Source organism: Pantherophis guttatus, chromosome 1 (genome assembly GCF_059756535.1).
Source record: "Pantherophis guttatus breed Tessera chromosome 1, ASM5975653v1, whole genome shotgun sequence".
NCBI lineage: Eukaryota > Metazoa > Chordata > Lepidosauria > Squamata > Colubridae > Pantherophis > Pantherophis guttatus.
Window position 1 is genome coordinate 232,308,285 of NC_142063.1, and position 25,553 is coordinate 232,333,837.

General features: G+C 34.4%; 1 protein-coding gene across 1 annotated transcript in view; it reads right to left on the reverse strand.

Moving 5' to 3' along the window:
• Window positions 1-10,052: 10,052 nt before the first annotated feature.
• PHIP (PHIP subunit of CUL4-Ring ligase complex) overlaps window positions 10,053-25,553 on the reverse strand; it is an 87,914-nt gene continuing 72,413 nt past the window's right edge. Inside the window, exons 32-40 of the mRNA XM_034431856.3 lie at window positions 25,289-25,414; window positions 23,156-23,228; window positions 21,783-21,833; window positions 17,602-17,751; window positions 17,181-17,333; window positions 14,118-14,281; window positions 12,753-13,015; window positions 11,941-12,102; window positions 10,053-11,412 (exon numbers count right to left, since the gene is read on the reverse strand). Coding sequence (XP_034287747.2) covers window positions 10,766-11,412; window positions 11,941-12,102; window positions 12,753-13,015; window positions 14,118-14,281; window positions 17,181-17,333; window positions 17,602-17,751; window positions 21,783-21,833; window positions 23,156-23,228; window positions 25,289-25,414 — 1,789 coding nt within the window. The 3' untranslated portion in view covers window positions 10,053-10,765. The remainder of the gene's footprint in view (window positions 11,413-11,940; window positions 12,103-12,752; window positions 13,016-14,117; window positions 14,282-17,180; window positions 17,334-17,601; window positions 17,752-21,782; window positions 21,834-23,155; window positions 23,229-25,288; window positions 25,415-25,553) is intronic.

Sequence of the window (25,553 nt, forward strand, 5' to 3'; positions counted from 1 at the left end):
CAAAAAGGAAAAAAAATCAATACAAAAAATCAATAGTAAGGAAAGAAAAAAATTTTTTTTTCCCCCAACGTGCTATACAAACGGAAAGGAAGTTTTAGGAACTTGAAGTCTTCAATTCTTCCAGAAATCTCTTTGATAAGGTACTGGTGCCGATTCATCCAATCTCCCAAGTGCAAAGTCCACAAATGGTTGCCAAGTGTTCCAAAAAACATTTTCTTTATATATACCACTTCTAATTTTAATATCACAAGTCAATTTATCATTTAATGCAAATTTCCATGTTTCATTATACCATTCTTCTAATTTTAAGTCAACATTTAATTTCCAATATCTAGCAATTATAATTCTCCCCATTATAACCAAAATCCTCACCAATTCTCTTTCTCCAGTTGTTAATGTTGTTTCATTCAATATTAATAATAATATGGTTTCCAATTTCAATTTGACCCTCTTCTTAATTATTTCAAATATTTCATTTTCTATCCTAGACCAAAAAAGTTCAACCCCATTACATTTACACCACATATGAACATATGTCCCGAGTTCCACTTTACATCTCCAACACATTTTATCCACTTTATTATCCATTTGAAAAAGTCTTATTGGGGTCAAATACCACTTCCAAATAACTTTATAATTATGTTCTTTAATCCTTATTGATAATGTCCTCATTATTCTGCTAGCCCAATTCATATTCCAATTTTGATCAGAAATTTCAATTCAGATTGTTTTTCTGAATACTTTATAAACAAAACCAAATTGGTACAGTACTTTGCACTGGATCACCAAATTGTGCTTATCACTGAATAGGGAGAAGAAAAAGGAACACACATTAATAAATAATAGATGTTGCATTATGCTAACACAGTTGGCTCACTAAAATACAATTTATGGATTAATTTGCATATTTATGGTAGTTTCCTTAAATCACTTCTTACCATAATCCAGAAAATTGGGTTCTATTTGCAAAATTGGGGAGGGTTTGCATGGAATATTTTGCTTTCACAAATGATTATTTACTATTAGTTATGATAGATGATTTGTTCCATGTAACAATATAGGGTGTAAAGCAGATAAAAGAAAATACAGTAATAAAATACATGTGGTAAAGAATCAACATTCAGATAAATATTGTCTTTACAGGATACCCCCGTCTGCTCAAAATTAACAAGTTCTTAGCTCAACTTCCTTAACTATAAATTTAGCAAGTCTGCTCACAATGTATACATTTGCCCAGAAGGAAGTAGGACTATACAATTTAGATCCCAGTGGGCTGTTTTTTCAAGTAGGGATCTAAGCCTAAGAGTGGATATAATATAAAGATAGTTTTTAATACTTGGATGAAAATCCTTTGCAGCCATTGACTGCCTGAAGTCTGAAACCATAGACAGGACAAAATGCTAAGTCTCCTTTGAGATACTTTACTGCAGTTGCCTTCAGCTATTCCTTGTTTGTGGGTCATTTTGCCTTCAGTCTTGTCTTCACTAAGTGGACAGCATACTGTATTGGGTTGTGATCAGATTACTGACTTTGCCAACGTGGAACATCCCAGTTCTTTGCCTTGAGAAACTCTTGGATTTCTTTTGCTATATGTTTTGGGTTATTATCTATCCTCAATATGAAGCCACATCCTATCAGTTTTGCAGCATTTAGCTGAATCTGAGCACAGTATAGCCCAGAATTCCCTGGGCTATACTGCCCTGCTACTTTTTATCAGTCAGATCATCAGTAAACACTATGACCCAGTTCCATTGGCCATACCTATGCCATGACACTGCCTCCACCGTATATGATGGATGATTTATGCTTCAGACGAGCTGTTCCTTTCCTTCTCCATTATTTTTTTTCCCATCATTCTGGTACAAGTTAATCTTGCTATGGTGTCATAAGTCCAAAGAACCTTATTCCAGAACTGGGTAGCCCCTTTTTAGGTATTTTCTGGCAAAGTCTAATCTGGCCTTTCTGTTCTTGAGCATTATCAGTGATTTGCATTTTATTGTGAAGCCTCAGTATTTATATTCATGCAGCCGTCTCTTGACTGTAGACTATGACAATGACACGCCTACCTCCTCAAGAGTGTTCTTGACTTAACAAGTGAAAGAAACAATGATAACATGGACCAAAAATTTTGGTTATTCAATAGAATTAGATAAATGGCAGAAATTGTGGGATGGAAATTGTAAATTAACAATGTCAACGGCATATAAGGAAAATGTTTTATAGGTGGCATTTATCACCAGTGAGATTAGCAAAGATGAAAATTTGTCAGCTAAATGTTGGAAGTGTAATCTGATACCAGGGTCGTATTATCATATGTGGTGGACATGCTCAAAGGTAAAAAAATACTGGACTAAAATACATACATGTTTAGAAAAAATGATAAAGCAACATATAGATTTGAAACCAGAAATATTTTTGTTGGGTATTTTACCAGAACAATATAATAAAGGGAATACATATTTAATTTTACATGTGTTAACGGCAGCAAGAATTGTGTTTGCACAGCAATGGAAAAGTGAAGAGATCCCTGCAGAGGAAAGTGTTATATTAAAAAAAATTACAAAGTGCTGAGATGGATAGATTAACACTTAAAATAAAAGGAAGAAACAGAATACTTCTTAATATTGGACTTGTTTTACCAATGGCTAACTAACAAGAAACAGAAGTTAGAAACTAAAAAGATTAAAAGGATAATTATATACTGAAATTTTTTAAAGATGGATAAGCTAATCCTACTATTACTATGTGATTAATATTGGTATGTGTATTATGATTATGATTATTGTGTATCTACTCAAAACTAATTGTACTCAGGAAACACATCATTCAGATTGATATGGAGCTTTTTATATATATATTAAAAATGTATTAATAAAACATTTTTTTAAAAGTGTGTTCTTAACTTGGCTAGCTGTTGTGAAAGGGTTTTTCTTCACCAATGATAGAATTCTGTGGTCATTTGTTTTAGTTGTCTTCCGTGGTCTACCAGCCTTTTGGTGTTGCTGAACCTACCAGTTAATTTCTTTTTTTAAAGAATGTTCCAAACTATTGTTTTGGCCATTCCTTTTTCCTTTTTTTTTTTTTTTTTTTTTGCTCTCTCTCTCTAATCGGTTTGTTTTTTCAACCCAATGATGGCCTTTTTCACTTGCATATATACTTTTTGGACCTTACATTGATTGTTCCAGTGAATAGCTACCAAATGCAAATATAACACTCAGAACCAATTCCAGATTTTTATCCACTTGATTTGTCATGGACTATCAAGGAAACAAGCCACAGCTGGCCATGAAACTGCTTGTCAGTCATTTGTCCTATCATTTATGAGCCACCAAAATTGTGTGTGTATTCAAATGGTTGTAATTCTTCAATGGTTAATGGCACACTTCTGTCAGACCCCTTGAATTAAAGCTGAAAGTCTTCACTTCGTTCACATCTTAAGTGTTTCATTTCAAATTCGATGTGGTGATGTACAAAGGCCAAATATCACAAAAGCTATCACTGTCACAATATATATCAACCTGGCTCTATACATCTTCTCATCATTGCAGATGGTAGAAGCACCACATTTGGCCAAGGAATCTAACTACTCAAATTTTGCTCTAGAATATAATGGCCATTAGATATGATCAATTTATCTTTTGTTGGGCACAACTAAAGTAGCAAAAATGACATAAGAAATTTTTTAGAATAACCTTAGTCTGAAAAATGTTAAGCAACAGCATTATGACTGACGTATTTTGACTCAACATGGGTAATCCTATAGCACCTAATAAAAGAAACATTCCTCCCTACTTCTCCCTGTAAGACATACTACAGAATATATAATTTGTGACTCAACAGATGAAGGTTCTGCTCAAACTGGAAAATTTTAGATTTTTCCATTGATTTCAAGGATAAGAACCGTCTTGTGGTAGGAGCAAGAAAAATAAATGCAATTGGTTGGAAACCTTGGATAATCAAATTCTTTCACATCCATTCACAATTTTGGATTAATGTCCCACCAATTTTAATGAAAAAAGATAATCTTGGGTAGGTTAATTTTGTTCAATTTTGATTCTTCCATTCGTAGCAATATTTTCAGCAGGATTTCTAAGATTTTCAGCTGAAAGTATTTATGTACAGGCACCCACACAGTTGTGATAGGACTTCCAGTTGTGCTAAGATGGAAAACTATCTTCATATATGTTGAATGTACAGGTGCCTCAGGACATATTGCAGACATGACGTGTTCCTTAACATATTTCCAGTGCATCTTGTTCATAAAAATGTCTGAACTTGGCTATGGTATAAATTACACCAAACCAGAAGCTAATCTGGAAACTCAGCTTTTATACTTTAGGAAAGTACACCCAAAAAAAAAAAAAAAGCTTCAACAGAAAAACTCCTGAAACAGCCTAATGAAGAATTGGACTATTTTTAGTTATTATGCTAACGACGGAATTTAATAGGAAAAACATGATTCATATTCCACAGCCAATAATACTTTCAAAACTTACCTGGCAGCCAAGTTATAATTTCTTGAAAGTATATTAGCTCTTGGATTATTAACATCAATCTTTATCATCCATCCATGCTAGGATGATACTACAGAAGAATATCACACAAAATAGAACTGAGAAAAATCTAAAACAAAATAGTTTTCAGAAGTTACACTGAATTGTAATTATGAGACATCCTGAATCTTTCAAAGAAATTACAGGAGAAAATAAATAAAATATTATTATAATAGCAGACAACTTATATTGTTGCCAAGAAAATGCGAGTATGACACTGTGTAGTTATACTCACATTGTTTTCTTAGCAATAATATAATTTTTTCTTCCTTTTTGCTGGGGTGGAATTTCCCATTTGTTTTTTCCCACTTTGGTACTAAATCCAATGTAACAAAATTATGCAAACCTACAGGAAAAAATGTATTTGAAGTTTTCTATTTCTAATTTCCTACAGCTGGATTATTTAGCAATGAAATGAATATTGCATTAACATTTCTTTGAAAAACAATGTCTACCAATGCACATCCTTTTATATAAAAGAAGAATCAGAAATAACCAAGATTGGACCCACATTTGTCCCTCCAGAGAATGCTCAGCAGAATTGAGATAAAGCAGAGGAACGGTAATTCATTTTATTTTTCTATTCAACCTAATACTCAGCATTTCCACTCACATAGTTCTGGGGGAATCTCCCATTCAGGGGCTCCATGGGGAGCGGATAAACAAAATCAAGATGGTGACAGTGATCAACCCCCCCCTTTAAAAAGTGCACTACCCACATGACAGATATTAAAAAGTAGTTGGTTATCACAGTTACCATCTTATTGTTTTAAATCCTCTCTGTGGATGTTGCTCCATTCCATTAAAGTAGATGAGATCTGCAGCATGAAGGGAATTTTTTAAAAAATTGATTCTTCCACTATCTGTGCAATTTTATATGCAGAATTTTGATTGTATTCCTCCTGCAAGAACTTCATTAATGACAGAAATCAACACAACTTAGAAAAACGAGTTTTCTATTTATTTAAAAATAGGTTTGTTACTACATTGCAGTGACAATAATTCTTACACTTACATTCTAGTTTGTATAAAAGGATTCCAAGTATTATTCATCAAAACCAACATAAGTGTTTCACATAACAATAAAAGTTTCAATCAATATATACAAAAAGAAAGGGCACTGTTCATCCAGGTGAGAGACTGCACTTTATAGTATAATTAAGATTTCTAGGGAAATTAACCTTGAAAAAAACCTAAAGGTATTATAAAACGTATTTGGGATTTACATATTGTACAAAACAAGTATAGCTTTAAATGTGTCAGTTTTAAAACTAAATGTTCCAAGACAATTTCCTTATATTGTTTTATTTTATATATTTCACATTTTAAGTGACAAACGTTTTACTTAAAAATAAAGTCATGTGAACTGATTATTCAAATTTAACTTATTTTTCAGATTTTTTGCAGTGATGGTCCAAAAATGTAACAAATGTGTGACAACTTGTTTCTTTAGGTGTATGTCTGATACATATGTTAAATGCCATCTGTGCAAGTGTACAAATTCTGTGCAAATATTTCATAATTACTACAGCAAGCATTTTGTCAACAATTTATTTTCTATCACAGCAGTTTCTTGATGTGTTTAACTGCACTTTAAAAAATTGTATTTTCTAAAAACTCAGTTTTTCATATCTATGCAAAATAAGTCATTGCTTAATTTTTTTTGTTTAACAGAAATATTTCCTAAAATTATACATTTTAGAACAGACTTGTGACTTGGTTTTTGTAATTCCACAAATAATGCCATTAGTGTCTTCACTCCACCCTATCCCTTTTAGATTCTTAAAAATCTATAGTTGAATCCCATCACATCCCTCCAGAAATGTACTCTTCTGCTAGTGGGAACTGTTCTGAAACATACATAACAGGCAAATTCAATATCTCAGTTGCCCTTGCACAACATAAACTACTAATAAACCAACATCAGCACTTTCAAAAGTTTACAATAACGTTAGATTTTATCTTTCAACCTTTCTGAAATTAAAGTTCTTTCTTCAAAGAGCTCTGAGCTGAAAACAAAAACATAAAAAATGTTTTTCTATAGCCAATTGTAACTTAAATACAAATTGTGTAAAGATTACACCTTAAAAATGCAATACCAATGATTTATATTAGAAATGATATTCAGACTTGGCCATCATATATGAAATGTACATCTTTTTAAAAATATAAACATATGTACATTATTTACAGTAGAAACTGAGCAGCCCTTTTATCAGATGAATCCTTAGGTCCAATTATATGAAGTGCAAGATTAACAGATACATGAAAATGTAGAATAAAAGCCCGATCCAGTCGGTTCCTGTTACATCTATGCAGGATTCCCACAACTGAACTGTTCACCTGAGGGGGTTTTGCAAATAGCAGGGAGGGGTCAAAGCATAGTCCTCTGTATGCCTCTCGATGCAAAGTGGACTTGGTTGTACCCTAAACCTTCATTAGATATAGTATATCAAGGGGAAGAGAGTTTATGTCAGAGCAGAGGTGACAACCTTTAACTCCCTGGACCAACTCTTTACAGAAAGCAAAATTCAAGACCCTTGGTAAGGGGACTTTGATGGGTCCTTTGTAAATTTAAGACTATTAAAGCTTGTGTAACTGAAATCCTAAATTGGTACTTCAAGAACATTTGTATTATAGCATGTGACAGATCTTTGTGTGTACACATATACATGCCCATATAAAAGCTGATATGTAATACATATAGCATGACTCTTATAGGTTTGACAAAGATATACACTGATAAAATTGACAACATGGTACAAATCATACTATCAATTGCTCTTAGGTGCAAATGTACCTTAGAGCAATCAATTCAATATAGGAAGACAATTCTTTCCATACTTCATTATTTCTCATCAACAAAAATGATCATTGTTTGATATCTACTATTAGGCTGGTGATTATTATATGGGAAACAAAACTTAAGCCTGCTAGTTTTATTATTAAATTTGGAATTTTTCAATTTTTAAACTGAAAAACTGTTATTTTGAAATGAATGTGGAATGCTTTTCTATCAGACCACAGCATAGTAACCATAGTTAACAATGAAATAATTTGTGTAGCTAGCATTTTGAAACCAATGGTCCATGCTGTATCAGAATCCTTTTTATATTAAACATTTGCTTTTATTACTGTCAAGTTTGTAAGATAACTTGTATGAATGTCCATAAGTACCAAGAGATATGTACATAAATATTTATGCAAATGTGCCAAGAAATATATTTTTCTAAAGATAGTATATAATCCATAATACATTTTATTATAGATCATCACAAATTACCGAATCATGAATTATTGCTTATCTAAGTTCTAAATGAAAATTGTTTTTGTTGATACAGCAAGAATCTTGTAAATCAGTCAAACCAAATCAGTTAAAAAAAATTGAAGTCAAGCCAAGCTTAATCTTATTTAGGGAAAGTAGCATAGCTACAGTGTTATGGATACTATTTTTTGAAGAAAATTCCCAAATAATATTAGAAAAAAAGATAAAGACAGTAGGGCCTCTTAGTACAACAATAAATTCTTCAGGAAAAGGAAAGTGTTACAAATAAGACTTTCAATTTTTGTCATTTATAAAAAATTTACTTTTCAGGTCCTGTAATGATCATGTATGTTATTCTTTGTCCCAAAATTATACCAACATAAACATGCCAAGTGGAACATGATAAATGCAGTAGGACTACAACAATAATTTCCTATTTGGTTTCAACTTACTATTATACGCCAGTGTGGATAATATCAGGAAATCAGGTAATTTAAACTTTCTACCTTCTGCGACAAAATCTTAAAATATATAATTTAATGTTTTTCACTGTAAGTTTTCAAACAAGTTTTCTTTTTACACAACTTGTCGTGCTTTCATGGTTAATGCCTCCAATGTTACCAAGAATACACATTGTTTTTTTAAAAAACATGTAGAAAAGTCCATTCCCCTTAAAAATCAGTATTAAAATATGCATGTGCGATTCTTTAAAATATTAAAGAAAATAAACATACAAAGAGACCTCTGCAAGTATAATATGAAGATTAACCAAAACATCACAATGTGGAACTATGAAGTGCTATGGAATTTTTTAAAAATGCCATATGATGATGACATTACTTTTTAAATTAGGGAAACAAGTTCTTACATGATGCACATTTCTAAAGAATTCTTATAAAGATGGTTAGCTTAAAAGAAAGTGAAACAAAATTACACTTTTAAGCTCTATGGTTAAACTACAAATATACTTTAAAGTTGGGTTGCCACATAATTGGCTGAGGTTCAAGATGAATATTAAATATATCTGCATTCCAAGCAAGCAACTTTCCTGCATCTGTACTGAACTCTATTCAATTGAAATTTCCTTTGCACAGATTTGGCTGTGGTGACTAAAACTACCTACAATTCTCCAACTGTGTGTAAGATCAAGTAGCTGATCAATACCACAATCTTTGGTAGTGCCAATAATCTATTTGGAGGAATGAAACATTGAATTCGGTGAAAACATAGAAGCTTAAGATTCAGATCCTTACTTTTCAAACTGTACTGTCAAAATTAATCATACCAAGCATCTTTGGAACAGGCAATACACTGCTGTACATCTGCATTTTTAGATAATGTATTTCCAAATAAAATCAAACAAAATTAAATTGCCATCTTTTGCACATGTCCCATTTCCTGCAAGAATGTCTAAGTAAAAGTGTGGTTACATTTTTGTACCATACAACTGTTTTACTCTGTATTTTTAAATGTACTATGATTTTAAACAATAAAAATTGTATTAAGGTTTTAAAAGGGATAAAATAAGTAAATGTACCATAAACAAATAAATAACTGTTTTTTTCCCCATAGCAGTACATACAGCAATACATTCCCCTAAGTCATATAGTCATCATTTACAATAGACAACTTAAGGTTACTAAAGATGCACAAAATAATAGAATACAAGGCACAATCATAAAGTGGGATTTTTCTTTAGGATGGATATATTGACTGATGTCAGCTTGGTTAAGTATACTGTAAAAAGTGCAGAAAAACAATGTGCAATGAGAACACTGTATAAAATATGATTGCATAAAAATTGATTTGGCCTTTTTATCTTTAATAATGGAAAACAACCAATCTTCCCCTTAAAGTTTGACATTTAAAATTTTTTAATATTCTAGAAGCAATCTAGAAAATCTTGAAAGAAAATTATACCTGGGTAATTTTATGTTTATGTGCTCGTGTATATACTCAATACATACATACACATCAACTTCCTTTGAAAATAATTTTAGTCAGTTTAACACAATTCATAGAAGCAATCAATCTGATCATAACATAAACATCAGAGTCTCACACTTTTCCTGCAGCTTAACTGAACCCTTTAATCAAATTATATTTTGTTTCAATATCTGTCAAAAGAGCCTACCAGTGCATTAACTGCTCTTATTACAATGTACCAGTAGAGGTAATATTCCAGAATAATGTATACTTTGAACAAGGAATGATAAATATAATTGAAAATATTATGTTGCACTCATACTAAAAGTTTTTCTTTATTCTGGTTCTCAGTCTTTGGCACAATAAACAGATATATGATTGGTACAAGAATGAAGGTCTGAAAAATTAGACATATTAGTCAAACTTTTTCCAATGTGGATATATATATTTATATATATTTATCTCTATATCTATATATGTGATCTCTCTCTCTCTGGCAGAACTTAGATAAAATGATCTGCCCTGTGTTTGTATAAAACTGTGCCCAATCACTATTGAATTAGTGGTACCTAATTAGCAAATTTGGTAATTTTGTTTTGTTCTCAATGGCATTTAGTGCCATACTCTATCATCTTGCAAATACAGTTTTTACAATCTATACAAATGTACTGTACCTTGCTCATTCAAAAATAGGAGTTCTGTTCTCAATCTTTACATTAAAAATTCTACTATTCAAATAGAGGTTTATGTACTGCTCAAAATTACAGTAACATTTCTGGAAATCAAGAATTTCATTTATACCAACTGAACATACTGAATTGAAATGCATAACCTATTTAGAGAACAATAAATAGCAATTGTTTAAAATACATACTTCTTTCAAGAAATTTTCAGGGTTTTTTTGCTATATTTTATCATATTAGAACATATTCTCATCCGTAAATAGCAGCAGAAAGCAGATATCCCTAAGTCTATGAATTCCTCAACTGTACCTATTTATTAGCATTTTTAAATGCCAAAATTACCAACCAATCAGATTAGCCTTTGCTTTTTCAGTCAACTTTCGGACTCTGCCTCTGCTAGATGTTCCAAAAGTCAAAGAAGTGTCCTCAAACAACAGCTGTCTTTGTTCTTCTTCTGAATCATCTTCATTGTAAAAGGCTGTCCTCCTACCTTGGTTTCTAGTTCTCATATGAGGTTCAGAATCTTTAAATTCCTCAGTCTCTTCTTCAACAGGCTCATCTATCTTTTTCCTCCTGCTTCTTGTCTGAATCTTAGGATCAGGAGTAAAAGTAAGTTCAAATTCTGGCTGATCTTCCTGTAGTTTTCTTTTAGGCTTTCTCCCACCACGCCCTTTTCTTTGTAACAAGTCTTCCTTCACATTATTTTCAGAGACAGAATTGCATGCAGTAGAAACAGAGGCTTCTTCTATTGTCAAATCTTTCATAGTCTGGTTTCTGTGCTCCTCTGAATGTTTCTGTTCAGCAAGTAACAGGGATTTTGGTTTTCTCCCTCTTTTCTTGTGCACCACTTCACATGTATTGTTGGTCTCAATCTTGGGTTTCCGTCCAGGGCCCCTCTTAAATACAGGTTTTGAAGATTGCTCTCCATGTCCATTTACTTGGATGCTTCCCAAGGCCAAAGCCATTGCATTATTTTTGCAATCTGCTATAACAACAAAGTCATGTGTAAGTAACTCACAGCAGCCATTTTTAACAGCACAGACAACTTTCAAAGCCTTAATTAAATTTACAGGTTAAAATGAAGAATTGGCATGATCAACCTGCTGAATCTATTGATTTTTCAACATCATATGCCATAGACTAATTACAGCAAATGCAGCCCCTTGAGGAATGTGAGGACTGTGAAAGACCTGTATCTCTAACAGAAAGGAAAAGAGGAAAAGAGGGAGGATATACAATGAGGAGCCCATTAGGTAGAGGCAGATATCTGATTCCTTGAAGCAAAATTGCATCAGAACACAAATGGCAGTATGACCCTGGATGTCTTGATGGCCTTTGATATTAATGATCATATATATCCTTCTGGATTATCTGCAAAGGCCTGGGAGAAGAAAGCACCATTTTGTAGTGTTTCTCCTTTCTGGTTGTTTCTGTTATTGCATTTTGTTATTATATTTTTAATAGATATTACAAATAAACAATGAACAAACCAATGAAATTCAAACAAACTTACCTTGTGGATTAACCATAGCTGATTTTGGTTTACGTTTAATTTGCTTATCTTTTTCTAAATTTTCTCTTGCAGTATTATTCCTAGTGTTATGGATATAATTGGTTTGATTAGGGACTGGCAAAACATTCTGGTTCTTGGAATGTTTGGTAGAATTTTCTAGTACTATTGGACCAAAAAAAAGAGGGTAAGTTTTCATTAGAATTAATACATATCTGCTCACTAATAAATTAATATTTTCAATATGGAATACATATAAAGTGCATACAAAGTAAGATGCTGTTCTTCTTCCTCATACTCTTTTCATAACTTTTATTAAAGCTTTACTGTTTATACAATTATCCTTTTATATTTCTGTATTGTTGTAGAATGTAGTATTTGGATCCAAAATAAGCAAAGGTGCTTCAAATTCAGCATTCTTCCTGTACCTGTCCTGAGCTCATACAGTATATGCAGGTTCAGGAAATTATTTGAGTTCAGGAGATATTACAGCGGCAGGGTCAGGTTGTTAGTGCCTCCTTAATTCAAATGTACAAGCTCAGGAAAATACCTCCTTTAAGAAACTGACAATGGGTTCATAGTGAGGGTGCCCATTAAGAAATAATTAGTAACAACAGCAACAATAGAAGGTCTAGTGTAGGCAAATAAATGTCCCAACCAAAACTATTTAAAAAGTTCCTGATAAGCTTCTCTAAGAAAGTTACCATCTCCAAGAGAAACTCCTTTGTAACTGAACATCATGAATACAACCATACACTACAAATTTTGATTCTATAATAGAAATCATGATATGCAAATTTTATCAATTAGTTCACCTGTTTTTCCTGATGTAGCAGCACTGTTAGGTTTCAAAGTTACAGGCTTTGCACCTGAAGAAGTAGAAGGTTGTTCATTGGTAGTCGTTTCAGTTATCACCCTGGTACTTCTTGTTCGGACCAAACTCGCAGAGTCAACTACTTTCCCATTCATCTGAGCTGCTATGTTTCTCAATAAAGTAGGACGTGCAGGCGCAGAAGAAGGTGTAGTGGTGAGCTCAGCTTTCAGCTGCGGTTTTATTAATCTTCGTTTCCTATCCGGACTAAAAATAGATGACAAGTCCAATAACTGATGCTATTTTATAGAGCAAAATAAAAACAATATTTATTTATTAATATTAATAATATGCTTTGGTCACCAACCAATTTAATCCATGGGCAATTCCAGTGGAGAATTAATTCAGATGTGGTCTACTTTAGAACTTAGAATAACTAGAATAACTTTACTCTCTCGTTATGTTTTCCCCTAGAATTCAAAATGTTCTCAAATATCCGAAAAGCTCAAATCCAAGTATATAAAGAACTATACAATATCTGTCTTAGAACTATGTTTGTCCCTCACCCTCATCCCCAAAAAACCTATCCTAATTGCATAGTTGGAAGATACTGAAAGATAGCTAACAGCAATTAGAAAGAATCATTTCCACTGTCATTCCGTGTCTTTAGAATGCTCCATCTAAGGAGGGTTCCCAGGAATGTAATTCACAAGCTTAAGATGTTAAACTTTCCATTATAAGGCCTTTTATCCTTTCAATGCTGTTGAGATTGAACATATTTTTATCACTCAGGACAATTTCAGAACAATTCCATCTTCTAACTGAACTCTGCCACTCAAATATCTTAAAATATATTTACAACGGTGTCTGTATTTTGAGCTTTGGCTAGTCAATGGTCAGAAATGCTAGTTATGATATGAAAGTTAGTAATTAAGGCATCAGGCTAGAAACCAGGAAACTGTGAGTTCTAGTCCCACCTTAGGCATGAAAGCTGGCTGGGTGACTTTGGTCCAGTCACTTTCTCTCTCAGCCCAACTCACCTCACAAAGTTGTTGTGTGGGGAAAATAAGAGGAAGGAGGAGTATTAGGTGTATTCACTATCTTTACATTATTTTTATAAATTATTCATAAAAATGATAAACACAGGATAAAAAAATAAAAAATCATTGCTAAGGGAAAAGATCCCCTTCTACCCCTCAAAATCTCTACTATTATAGTGGTACCCTTAATAAATAGAAAGGGGGCTGGACCTGAATCTACTCTAAGAAATAAATTGGCATCACACTTTTGAAATATTATATAGGGCTTATAGAAAGTAGCATTAAAATACTGATACAACTCAGATACAATGGAAGGAACTGTATCGTACCTTGATGCAGCACTACTTGAAAGAGAACTGCTTCTACTTCTTTTACTCCTTTTCTTTTGAATTGTACTTCTTTTATGGAAGCGTAAGGCAGATTTGTAGTCAGATAAAATTGAACTAATGTGTTCCTCAAAGAAAGCAGACAAGCGTAGGCTCATACTATAAATCTATTTAAAAAATTAAACAAGAAATGATGATATAAATCTTGAATGGATGCATAAAATTTAAATTGCTGCCTAAAAAATTCACTTATAATTGGTGTGTGTGTGTGTGTGTACACACACACACCAATTATAAGTGAATTTTATATATATTTATCAAAAGACCAAATGGGCATATCTGTACCTGGAAAATTCTCCAGAGTTCAAGAGATCCCTGTTATCTCTCTCCTGCTCCAAATTTCCATGAATATAGCAAACAGGCTGATGTTATTAATATCATGTAACATCCTCAAGAGACCTTTACAAACATCCTTACTATACAATTCAATTCAATACTACATTTATGCTGTCAGAATGTTTTCAGTGATGAAAATGTGGGAGAGAAAGTTCATAAATAAAACAAATACTAAGTCTTGCCCTATTTTCTAATTTAACTGTTAATAATAATAATAATAATAATAATAATAATAATAATAATTATTATTATTATTATTATTATTATTATTATTGCCGGACTTGAACATTTTGACTCTACAAAAAACCACCTTACTCGGAACAGCTTACATCCTCCGACGATACCTTAACAGTTCCTAGGTCCTTGGTTAGGACTCGAGCTGCTGAGCTATTAACCAGCCTCAAAGGCTGTGAATCTCACTAAAGATTAACCAATAAATAATAATAATAATAATAATAATTTATTTCTATACCGCCCTTCTCCCGAAGGACTCAGGGCGGTGTACAGCCTATTAAAAACACAAAACAACATCAGTTAAAATAGTTTAAAATTATTAAATAAATTCGGCTAAATTTTTAAAACCCCAGAAATTTAAAACCCAATTTAAAAATGTTATGTTGATAGCCCAGCCTGGTGGAACAACAGGGTCTTTAGTGCGCAACGAAATACCCGGAGGTCGGAGATCTTACGTATTTCCGGGGCAGTTCATTCCACAGGGCTGGGGCACCCACAGAGAAGGCCCTCCCCCTGGGTGTCGCCAGCCGACATAACTTGGCCGACGGCACCCTGAGGAGGCCCTCTCTGTGGGAGCGAACTGGCCGGTGGGAGGCTATTGGTGGCAGAAGTCGGTCTCGAAGGTACCCGGGTCCTGTGCCATGGAGCGCTTTAAAGGTGGTAACCAGCACCTTGAATCGCACCCGGAAGACCACTGGGAGCCAGTGTCAGCGCCACATTAAACACTAACACACTGATATAAATTAAAAATCTACAGTATTCCAGTATATAGAATAATTTTGTATAAAGGAATTAATGTAAAATGATTCATGTAGCTATTAATAATTATTTATGTGCAATACATTTCAAGGTCAAAACATTCTCACCCTTAACGCTCCTACTAAAACCACAAGAAAGTGTTCAAATTTCATTCTGACAGTGCCAGAAGCAGCCAAGAATGACCACTTAACCAATTTTACAGTTGCAGTAACTCATTTGAGTTTGGATAATTTTTAATAGTTAACTACTGTCATCCAAGATCAAAACAGAGCATTACAGCACCTTAACATTTCAATGTGAAACATTTCTGCATACTTCAATATTTTGACCTAAACACGTTCTAGAGTATGCTAAAAATTAAGCTTATAAAACAAATGCTCTTGCCCACATTGGAAAATGAAGGGAAGAAAATTAACTATTTTTAAATCTCTGTTTGCCCAAAAGTCATCTCTAAACAATCATAAATTCACACCATCAAGAAAAAAAGTAAAAATGCAATTAGAGTATATTTGCTTTATTATAACAGAAAAGGAAATACTTCGGACTGATCTTGGCCATCTTGGGTCAACCCATGTGGCTCATGTGATGTTCCATGTGATATCATTTTGAGCAGTCACATAACTGTTTTTACTATATTATGCATTAAGCAGCTGACCCAAGCTAATCAGATTTTATTTTTTTGTGCTGTCTAATTCAGAAGTAACTTCATACATACCAATTACTCCAATTTAAATGAATTCAACATTGAAGATAAAGATAATGAAGCATGTAGTTTCAGAAAATGAGTGAATATAAACAGAAAGCTTCTATCTCTGAAAAAAAGTCTACAAACTCACAAAACAGACTCAGAAACTTTCACTATCAAATTTAGGACTATCTGAGCAGAACCTTTTTCCAGATTCTGGGAAGTTAAAAAATAAATCTTTACAAGAAGGAAAACATTTCCATTTTAATTATCAGAGGTGGCTCTTTGGATGAAAAGTTGCTTTTCTCCGATTCTATTAATATGGTCTCTTGATTTTTCACATTTGGTAAGTGACTGCCCATGCTTCTTCTGAAAGTAACTCTGGCAGAAGCACTCAGCTACAAGCAAAACATCATGTAATATTATTCATAATTTTCATAGTACCATGATCATCAATATTTAATGAAAAGACTGATGATATTTTAGCTTCTGACTTAACTCTCCAAAAAAAAAAAAAAATCAAATCTATAGTATTCTGGGAAGGGCCACATCATTCTATAGTAATATCCATTTCCCCCCTTCAATCTATGTAAAATTTTACCTCCACAATCATTAGTACTGTATTATTGCCCATGCCATCAACATCTATTGCAAAACAAAGAATCAGAGATATATTAAAAAAGACTAATTTTTATGTTAGTTGATGGCAATGCCCTGAACTACTTTCATTGGAATTTTATACATAATTCATCTCTTGTCTCTATCTTTTTGAAATATTTTCCCTGTGCTAGATTATTATGAAAGGAAAAAGTTTTATTTTTTTCAAAATCTTGCTCTAGAATCAGTTAACAAGTCAAATCCAAACTTGGATTGTAGAACTTCTCTTTACTTCTGTTAGCCATATCAAAAATAATATAATTAACACTCAGAGGAATAAACACATCCCATGATGCAATATTAATACATTTTAGATATGAACTGTGAAGCCATACCCTTGATCTTTTGCATGGTGTATAAACTTTGGAATTGCTGAAGATCAGTCTGACATCTTTACATAGCTCTGTTGGCGATTCATAGTTTCCTGCTTCTAAGGTTTCTCGCACTGTTGCAAAATCCATTGGTGTATCAATAATGTCTCGGTAATCCTTTTAAAAAGCACAAATGTCAATAATTAATATCAAAAAATAAGATAATAAGAATAATGCAACAACACTGTTATTTAAAAGCTTTGTACACATCACAAATCTTTAATAAAACCTTGCAAGTCCAAGAGCAAAATTCACATGTAAAATACCTGATAATTCTTCAAATTTAAATATCTGTTGATTGCTTTAAAAAATAGGATACTCATTCTTCTACTTCAATTTTTAAGAGGAATGTTTCAGTATAATGCTATTTTTTTTCAATACTCACTGGGTACTCAATAAGATCCACAGGTTGGCGAAAAGGTTCAGAATCTTCACACTGAAAAATCAGATTTAACAATTCCTGACACTGCCTCTTCCATGCCTGAATATCATATGACTGAGCTCTGTTACGCAGCCTTCTCTTTGGCTGATGATCCTGTAATGGCAATTTCAAACAGCTTTTATTATGTTTTTGTTACTATCTTTTATTACATATTCCCTTGCTGAGATTCCAACTTATAATTATCCAAGTTATCATATAACAATTAGTTTTACAATTATTAAACACATAAATAGGAGATATGAAAAGGCATAGATGGGGAGTAGGTAGGCATGTCATGCAGATTCAAAATCTGAGCTGACTCATCTAATTAAATCAGAAGAGATTTGATTTAGCCTAAAATTAACTCAGCTTTATTTGTAGTTTTACTAAGGCTCTCCATGTGATGTGACAGTTAACTGTTCCTTCTGAACGACATAGATTCTTTGGTGATACCATAAAAATGTGCCTTTGAGTTTCAGACACTGAGTGTGTGAAAAATCTTTAGCACATAATTTTTCTTTACAGAAAAGACCTTACAACCTCCTTTGTAGTAGTTGGAAGGATTAAAATATTGGTTATTGGAACACTTGACTGAGACATCTTGGTCATGACTACAAAGTACTTGTAAATGGCTCCATATCAGATGTAGGCATAGGGCAGAACTTATATTTATTTATAAGTTTATAAATAATTTATTAAATTTGGAGGGTAGAGCCGAGGACTTTGTACAGTATCTGTATGACAAAATCGCTCAGATTCGGGAACATCTGAACTCTGACTGGGTAGATTCAGGGGGGAGGATGGAGGCAGGTCTTGAGAACATTATCTGGAAAGAGTTTGATTCAGTGACTCCTGAAGACGTGGACAGGATACTGGACAGACTGAGCGCTGCCACATGTTTATTGGACCCGTGTCCCTCCTGGTTGGTGCTGGCCTCTCGGGAGGTTACACAAGGCTGGCTCCAGGGGATTACAAATGCTTCCTTGAGTGAGGGTGTCTTCCCCGCCGCCTTGAAAGAGGCGGTGGTGAGACATCTCCTCAAGAAGCCTTCCCTGGACCCGGCAGTGTTGGCTAATTATCATCCAGTCTTCAACCTTCGCTTTGTTGCGAAGGTTGTTGAGAGTGTGGTAGCGCGACAGCTCCCTCAATACCTGGATGAATCGGCTTATCTGGATCGTTCCAGTCGGGCTTCAGGCCTGGGTACAGCACAGAAACGACATTGGTCGCATTGGTCAATGATCTCTGGAGGGCTCAGGACAGGAGTTGCTCCTCTGTCCTGGTCCTATTAGACCTCTCAGCGGTTTTTGATACCATCGACCATGGTATCATGCTGCACCGGCTGGAAGAGTTAGGGGTGGGAGGCACCGTATTCCGGTGGTTCTCCTCCTTTCTCTCCGACCGGTTGCAGTTTGTATTGGCAGGGGGGCAGAGGTCGACCCCGAGGCCCCTTGTATTTGGAGTGCCACAGGGGTCGGTTCTCTCGCCCCTTCTGTTCAACATTTATGTGAAGCCGCTGGGTGAGTTCATCCGTGGTTTTGGGGTGAAGTACCATCAGTACGCTGTACATCTCCACCCCGGATCACCCCAATGATGCCCTTGAAGTGATGTCCCGGTGCCTGGAGGCTGTGCAGATCTGGATGGGGAGAAACAGACTCAGGCTCAACCCATCCAAGACCGAGTGGCTGTGGTTTCCGATGTCCCGGTATAGTCAGTTGGTGCCATCACTGACTATTGGAGCGAGTCGTTGGCCCCCACGGAGAGGGCTCGCAACTTGGGGGTCCTCCTAGACTCACAGCTGTCTTTAGAAGAACATTTGACGGCTGTGGCCCTTTCTGGATCAGGACTCGTTAAGTACGGTCACTCATGCCGTCACTTCCCACCTGGACTACTGCAATGCTCTCTACATGGGGCTCCCCTTGAGGAGCATCCGGAGGCTCCAGCTGGTCCAGAATGTGGCCGCGCGGGTAGTTATGGAAACGACATGGCAGTCCCATGTGACGCCCCTCCTGCGCGAGCTGCACTGGCTCCCGGTGGTCTTCCGGGTGCACTTCAAGGTTTTGGTTACCACCTTTAGAGTGCTCCATGGCTTAGGACCAGGGTATCTACGAGACTGCCTTCTGCCACCAGTAGCCTCTCACAGACCAGTATGCTAACACAGAGAGGGGCTCCTCAGGGTTCCATCGGTCAAACAGTGTCGACTGGCGGCCCCCAGGGGGAGAGCCTTCTCTGTGGGGGCACCTGCTATCTGGAACGAGCTCCCCCCGGAGATACGGCAGATCCCGGATCTGTGCGCTTTCCGCCGTGCCCTTAAAACTTTCCTTTTCCAGCAGGCTGGCCTGGCCTAACCTCTTTTTTAAATCGTTTTAAATTTTAAATTTGTCTTATAAATTGGGGTGTTTTAAATTTGTTTTCGGGCCATGGTATTTAATATATTTTAAATGGTTTTTAACATTTGTACTATGTGTATTTTATCTTGGCTGTTCACCGCCCTGAGTCCTTCGGGAGTAGGGCGGTATATAAATTTATTTAATTAATTAATTAATTAATTAATTAATTTTTTATTATTATTATTTATATGACCTATCTCATTCTGAAAAGTGACTCTGGCCAACTGTTCTAAGAACTATGCTTTTAAACATGTTATTAAAGGATTAAATGACAGCATTCAGGGGATAATTATTAAATCCACAGATGTCACAACACTGCAAGGACCAAATTAACACCCTACAATAGAGAGAGAACATTTTTTTAAAAAAAAACAGCTTGAATATTGAGCTAAAATAGGAAGAAAAGTCTTGCATTTAGGGAGAAAGGAAATCAAAGGTAGAAATAAATAATAGAAACAGACAGTAGTACATGTGAAAAAAGATCTACATGTTCTGGTAGTTGAACATGAAACAAAAGCATGAACCAAATGTTTTGCTTGGAAAATGCTATTTTGGATTAAGCAAGGGGTCCAGATTACAAATTGTTCCACTGTACCATTCCATAGTTATATCCCTTGTGAGATATTGTGTCAAGTTCTGCACAAAAGAGACATCAATACACCTGAGCAAGTTTATGAAGAAATTAGAAACCAAATCCTAGGAAGGATGATTAAAGGAATTGAATAAATTTGTCTAAAGAATTCAGTCTAAAGAAGACAGAAAGATGAATTTTATTTTTTGTTGCTCCAGAGGGCAGAACCAGAACTAATGGACTGAAACTAGAAATATATCTATCTCTATCTCTATCTATCTATCTATCTATCTATCTATCTATCTATCTATCTATCTATCTATATATCTGTATCTATGTATCTATGTATGTATGTATGTATCTATGTATGTATCTATGTATGTATCTATCTATGTATCTATCTATGTATCTATCTATCTATCTATCTATCTATCTATCTATCTATCTATCTATCTATCTATAAATAGAGGTAAATGGACTTTTTGATGTTTTTTTAAAGTTGCCTCTTGAAAAAGCACCTTTGGGACAACCATGACCTGGATGACTGAGAATCTCCACAGACACTTAAAATAATTTGCCTTCCTGGGCATCTTCAAAGAGAAATATCAAAAGCAAGGCAGCCACCTCAGAAAATAAGAATCATTTCTGAAAATATCTTAAATGTTAGGAAAATATAATTTGAAAGCCTATTAAAATAACTCTCCTACACAATTTATATAACGTGTAATTAAGGCAGCTATGTTTGGTCTCTGTTTATTGGGCACCTGACACTGGTTCACACTTCTATCCCTCCCTGGATTCATGAATCTTGTTCTGTAATAGCTCTGTTTACAGTCATCCCTTAACAGTCGTACTGCCTCTTCTATGTTCCCAAACTCTATTTCACCAGGCAGAAGCTGGATAGCCATCTGTTACAATCCCTTTGTGGAAGTCACACTGAGCAAGGATTAACTTCTGAGGTTACTTCTAATACTATTATCTTCTGTGCTCTTGGTACATAAAACTAATCAAATGACTTAGATATGGAATGGGTGGGTTATTCAAGGTATGCGAGCCCTACCATGTCAAATTTTATTTTATTTATTAATTTTTTTGCTGCCCATCTCGTCTACAAGGCAACTCTGGTATCTTACAAGTTATAAATGCACATTATCAAACCAGAAATACAGGTTTAGAACAAAAGTTACCTTCCTCTTTCTAGTAGAAGTTCCTGGCATGTCAGCATCTTTCTCTTCTTCCTTTGGGCAACAAAACATCCATTATATGATGTAGAAACATTCAGCATTTGAAAAATATTTCACTTTGACACAATCTTATAGTTCCTTCTTAAATTTGTATCTAAGAATTATGTGTTTCTGCATTTTTATTGTGTGGTAAGACATACATGGCAACTGCACAACCCATTGATTGTAATCCAATTATTGATTATAATCCAGAAGCCATGATAAAATGGCTTCTGTCAGTGCAAAAGAATCTCCCCTCCCCATCCATCCATCCATCCATCTGTGTAAATAGATGTCACATGTTGGAGAGAAAACATCACTTTTCTCTCCACCTTGCATAAATTGTTTAGACAAATGATCTCCTCCTGAGCTGCTTTTCTCTCCAGCACTTCTCCCAAAGGTGCTAAGTGCAAGTTAACAAGGTCAGCTCTGTAACCTTAATTAGCCACCTCACAGCTACTGCTTGTAAGATTTTAATCATATCACAGCTTTGGCTTTTGTTTGCCTAGTAAAGGGGGTGGGAGGTGAGCTAGGCAGACAGTTTCCTTTCTATGTGTATTTTTCATGGTGTCCTTACTCTCCTATAATCCCTTCCTCTCCAATTAATGTAAATACTAACATTAATTTCCTTCTTACTAATTATCCAAGCACTGGGGTAAGCATTCCACACAACAAGGTAACAGAAGGAAAGGAAAGCTGAAATAAAATCCTTAGCGTAGTTGTGGTCATGGGACCTTGTCCCAATCGTAGTCCCTAAACTACCTGTACTCAGATTTGGCACAGCCATACATGTGAATAAGGACTGGACTTAAACTATTAACAGGTATTTATAAATGACAAATAACTGGCATTCATATCTAAAGTTGTCTTCCCAATACAGATTTTATATTGCATTAAAATTTTGTAGTATAGATTGTTGTCTAAGATACCGTGTTTCCCCAAAAATAAGACCCTTATTTTTGGGGAAAAAAATTTTCCCCTAAAATTTTGAACCCTGAAATAAGTGCTTGGCCTTATTTTCGGGGAGGTCTTATTATTTTGGGGCAGATGGAGCAAGATGGGGCCGTCTTACCTGATTTCCAGCTCTGCATTTAAATATTTTCGGGGAGTGCTTATTTTCAGGGGGAGGCTTATTTTAGTGCATGTACTCAAAAGCCTGATTGGGCTTATTATCAGGGGATGGCTTATTTTCAGGGAAAGAGGATATTATATTTTATTTCTATTGCCAGTATTAAATTAGGGTTGAAGTATTGGGCTGAAAAGCAGAATAGATTATACAATATTGAAACAAAACCACCACTTTCCTTAAAAATGTATTGCATGTTGAATTAACTTACCTCTTCTGAATCAGACAAGACTTTTTTCTTCATGGCATTGTAGAGTGGGATTATATCATAACAGGCCTGATCCCTGTTCAAAACAAATACTAGACATTAATGGACTTATCTGCATCCACTACTTTATATTTTTGTACTCCAGTGTACTACAGCTTAAAAAAATCTATATGTTTCAATAGCTGATACATAACTGTTCCAACAGGAAGTTAATATACTTGCAGCAGGGCACTGTTTTGAGTTTGTACACAATCACCAAAAGACTCAGTTCCAGTAGCAAGACACTCTTAATATTGTCAAAGATGCTAGAGTAATCAGGAATGATCTTTAAAAGTATTTGCTTAGCAAATGTGAATAGTAGCAATATTTGTCTCTGACAAACACTAAAAATAAACTAGTCTTTTTTTTATAATCTCTTTTAACAAAAATGAAACCTGTATGCATTTTAAGCGTAAAGGTCCTATGAAAAAATAGAAATTCATTCCTGGATTTAAGGAAGAATGGTGAAAGAAGCATTTGATTCACATGAAAACTTTTAAGCCAAAAAAACAAAAAACCACACACACACACACACACACACACACACACACACACACAACACAAACAAACCTAATTTAAAAAAGCTATATTCAGAGATTTACCATTAAAAATTAGATACAGAAATTAAAGATAGGAAAAAACTGTAGGAATTTAGTCTGAAAATTGTCTATAATTATGAAGATTAAACAAAAAAATAAAGCAAAACAAAACAAAAACAACCATTCCACTCTCTACTATGGAATGTCAGTAGTTGAAACCACTACTTGGTCAATCAGATATTCTTCATGTGGAGATATAATAAAATTCTTGATAAAGTTTATCTTAAATAGAATGAAAGATAGCTTATTCACAAGTTTGAATAATTTCATGTTTCATGCCACTGATGTGGATACACTGGCCAATATGTAGATCCTTAGTAAATATTTATACATTCAAGTCATACATGAAATCTTTTGATAACAACGAGTTTTAATCTCAAATAGCTGCCTCCTGTGAGGAAATGGAAACTACTTCAAAAGAGGAAGGAAAAAACCTCAGAAATTCATTTATTAGTATTTAATTATTCCTTATGTCCCAGAGTACACTGATCATAATATGCATTACTCAGAGTTGAAGGCTTTGAGGCCTTCAGAAGAACGGATAAGGGAGACAGTTACTCCACCTGAAGTTGATCTGCTATTAGCAACTTTTATTTAACCATAAATATTGAAAGTAGCTGGAATGCTGCAGGTGTGGTAGTAAAAGATGAACCAATTCCATTCAGTTGTGGAAAATGCGTGACATTCATTAATTCAAGACACTCAAGAAATGCTTCAGTAGGCAGCATCTTCATCCTTTACCAGAGGTGGTGCTATTCATCCATGAGATGGATAGTATATTAAACAAAAGTGCAAAGAGCAATTATCATTATATATCTGGGAGGAATACAGAGATGGTTTCAGAAAGTTGTACTTTAAGAGAAGAAAAAACAGTAGTGTAGATACTGTGTGTCTTGATGAGTTAAGGGCCTGTGCTACACCAAAATCTGAATCTGCTGAGCCTAAAAATTCAATGAAGAAGTTGTGACAGAACACTGACCTATAACTTCAAGAAGACAAAACATACTATATAGCAATTCACACTAGATTTCTTAGTCTAAATATGTGATCTAGTTCAGTCTGTATCCATTCAATGGTGGTGATGGAGTGGAATAATCTGTATAATAGTCTTGGTTATTGATTCTGGACAAGTCAAATAATTATTTGATTCTATTACTATTAAAGAATCAAAGGAGTTTCTGAATAAATAGCATGTTATTTTTTTCTCTTTCCTCTAATATTGAAGGAAAGGGGACATTTCTTGAAGCTCTAAATTTGACTGTGAGAGACAAATCTGGAGCAAAGAAGCCTTTGATTAAGGCCTGTGTGAATTATCTCAGTTTACCTGTCTGCAAGTGTTTCAAGTGCTAGTATATCGAAGGTATTTATCAGCACAGTTAGTGTATTCTCTCCTTTGTAAACATAAATATTATAAACTATAAATATGTAAAATATACATCTCCCAAATTAAAAATGTTAAATTATATTAAAATTTGTTCTTTGAACTTTATTAACTTACTTCATGAAGTGCAACAAAAGATCTGTGACAAATTTGGCAGACTTGACAATAGGACTTCCTGGTTCATTGAATGTCCGTGTATTATATTCTATATACCTAACTTCCCACATAAGGGAAGAAAGTCGCCTTTGAAATTAAACAAAAAACAGTATTACTATATACTTAAAATTCTACATTGTTGGAACTTTAAAAAAACAATTTTAGCTACTCATGATATAAATGTTTAATGAATTATTTTGTTTCCCTTTTAATTACTAAAAACTTA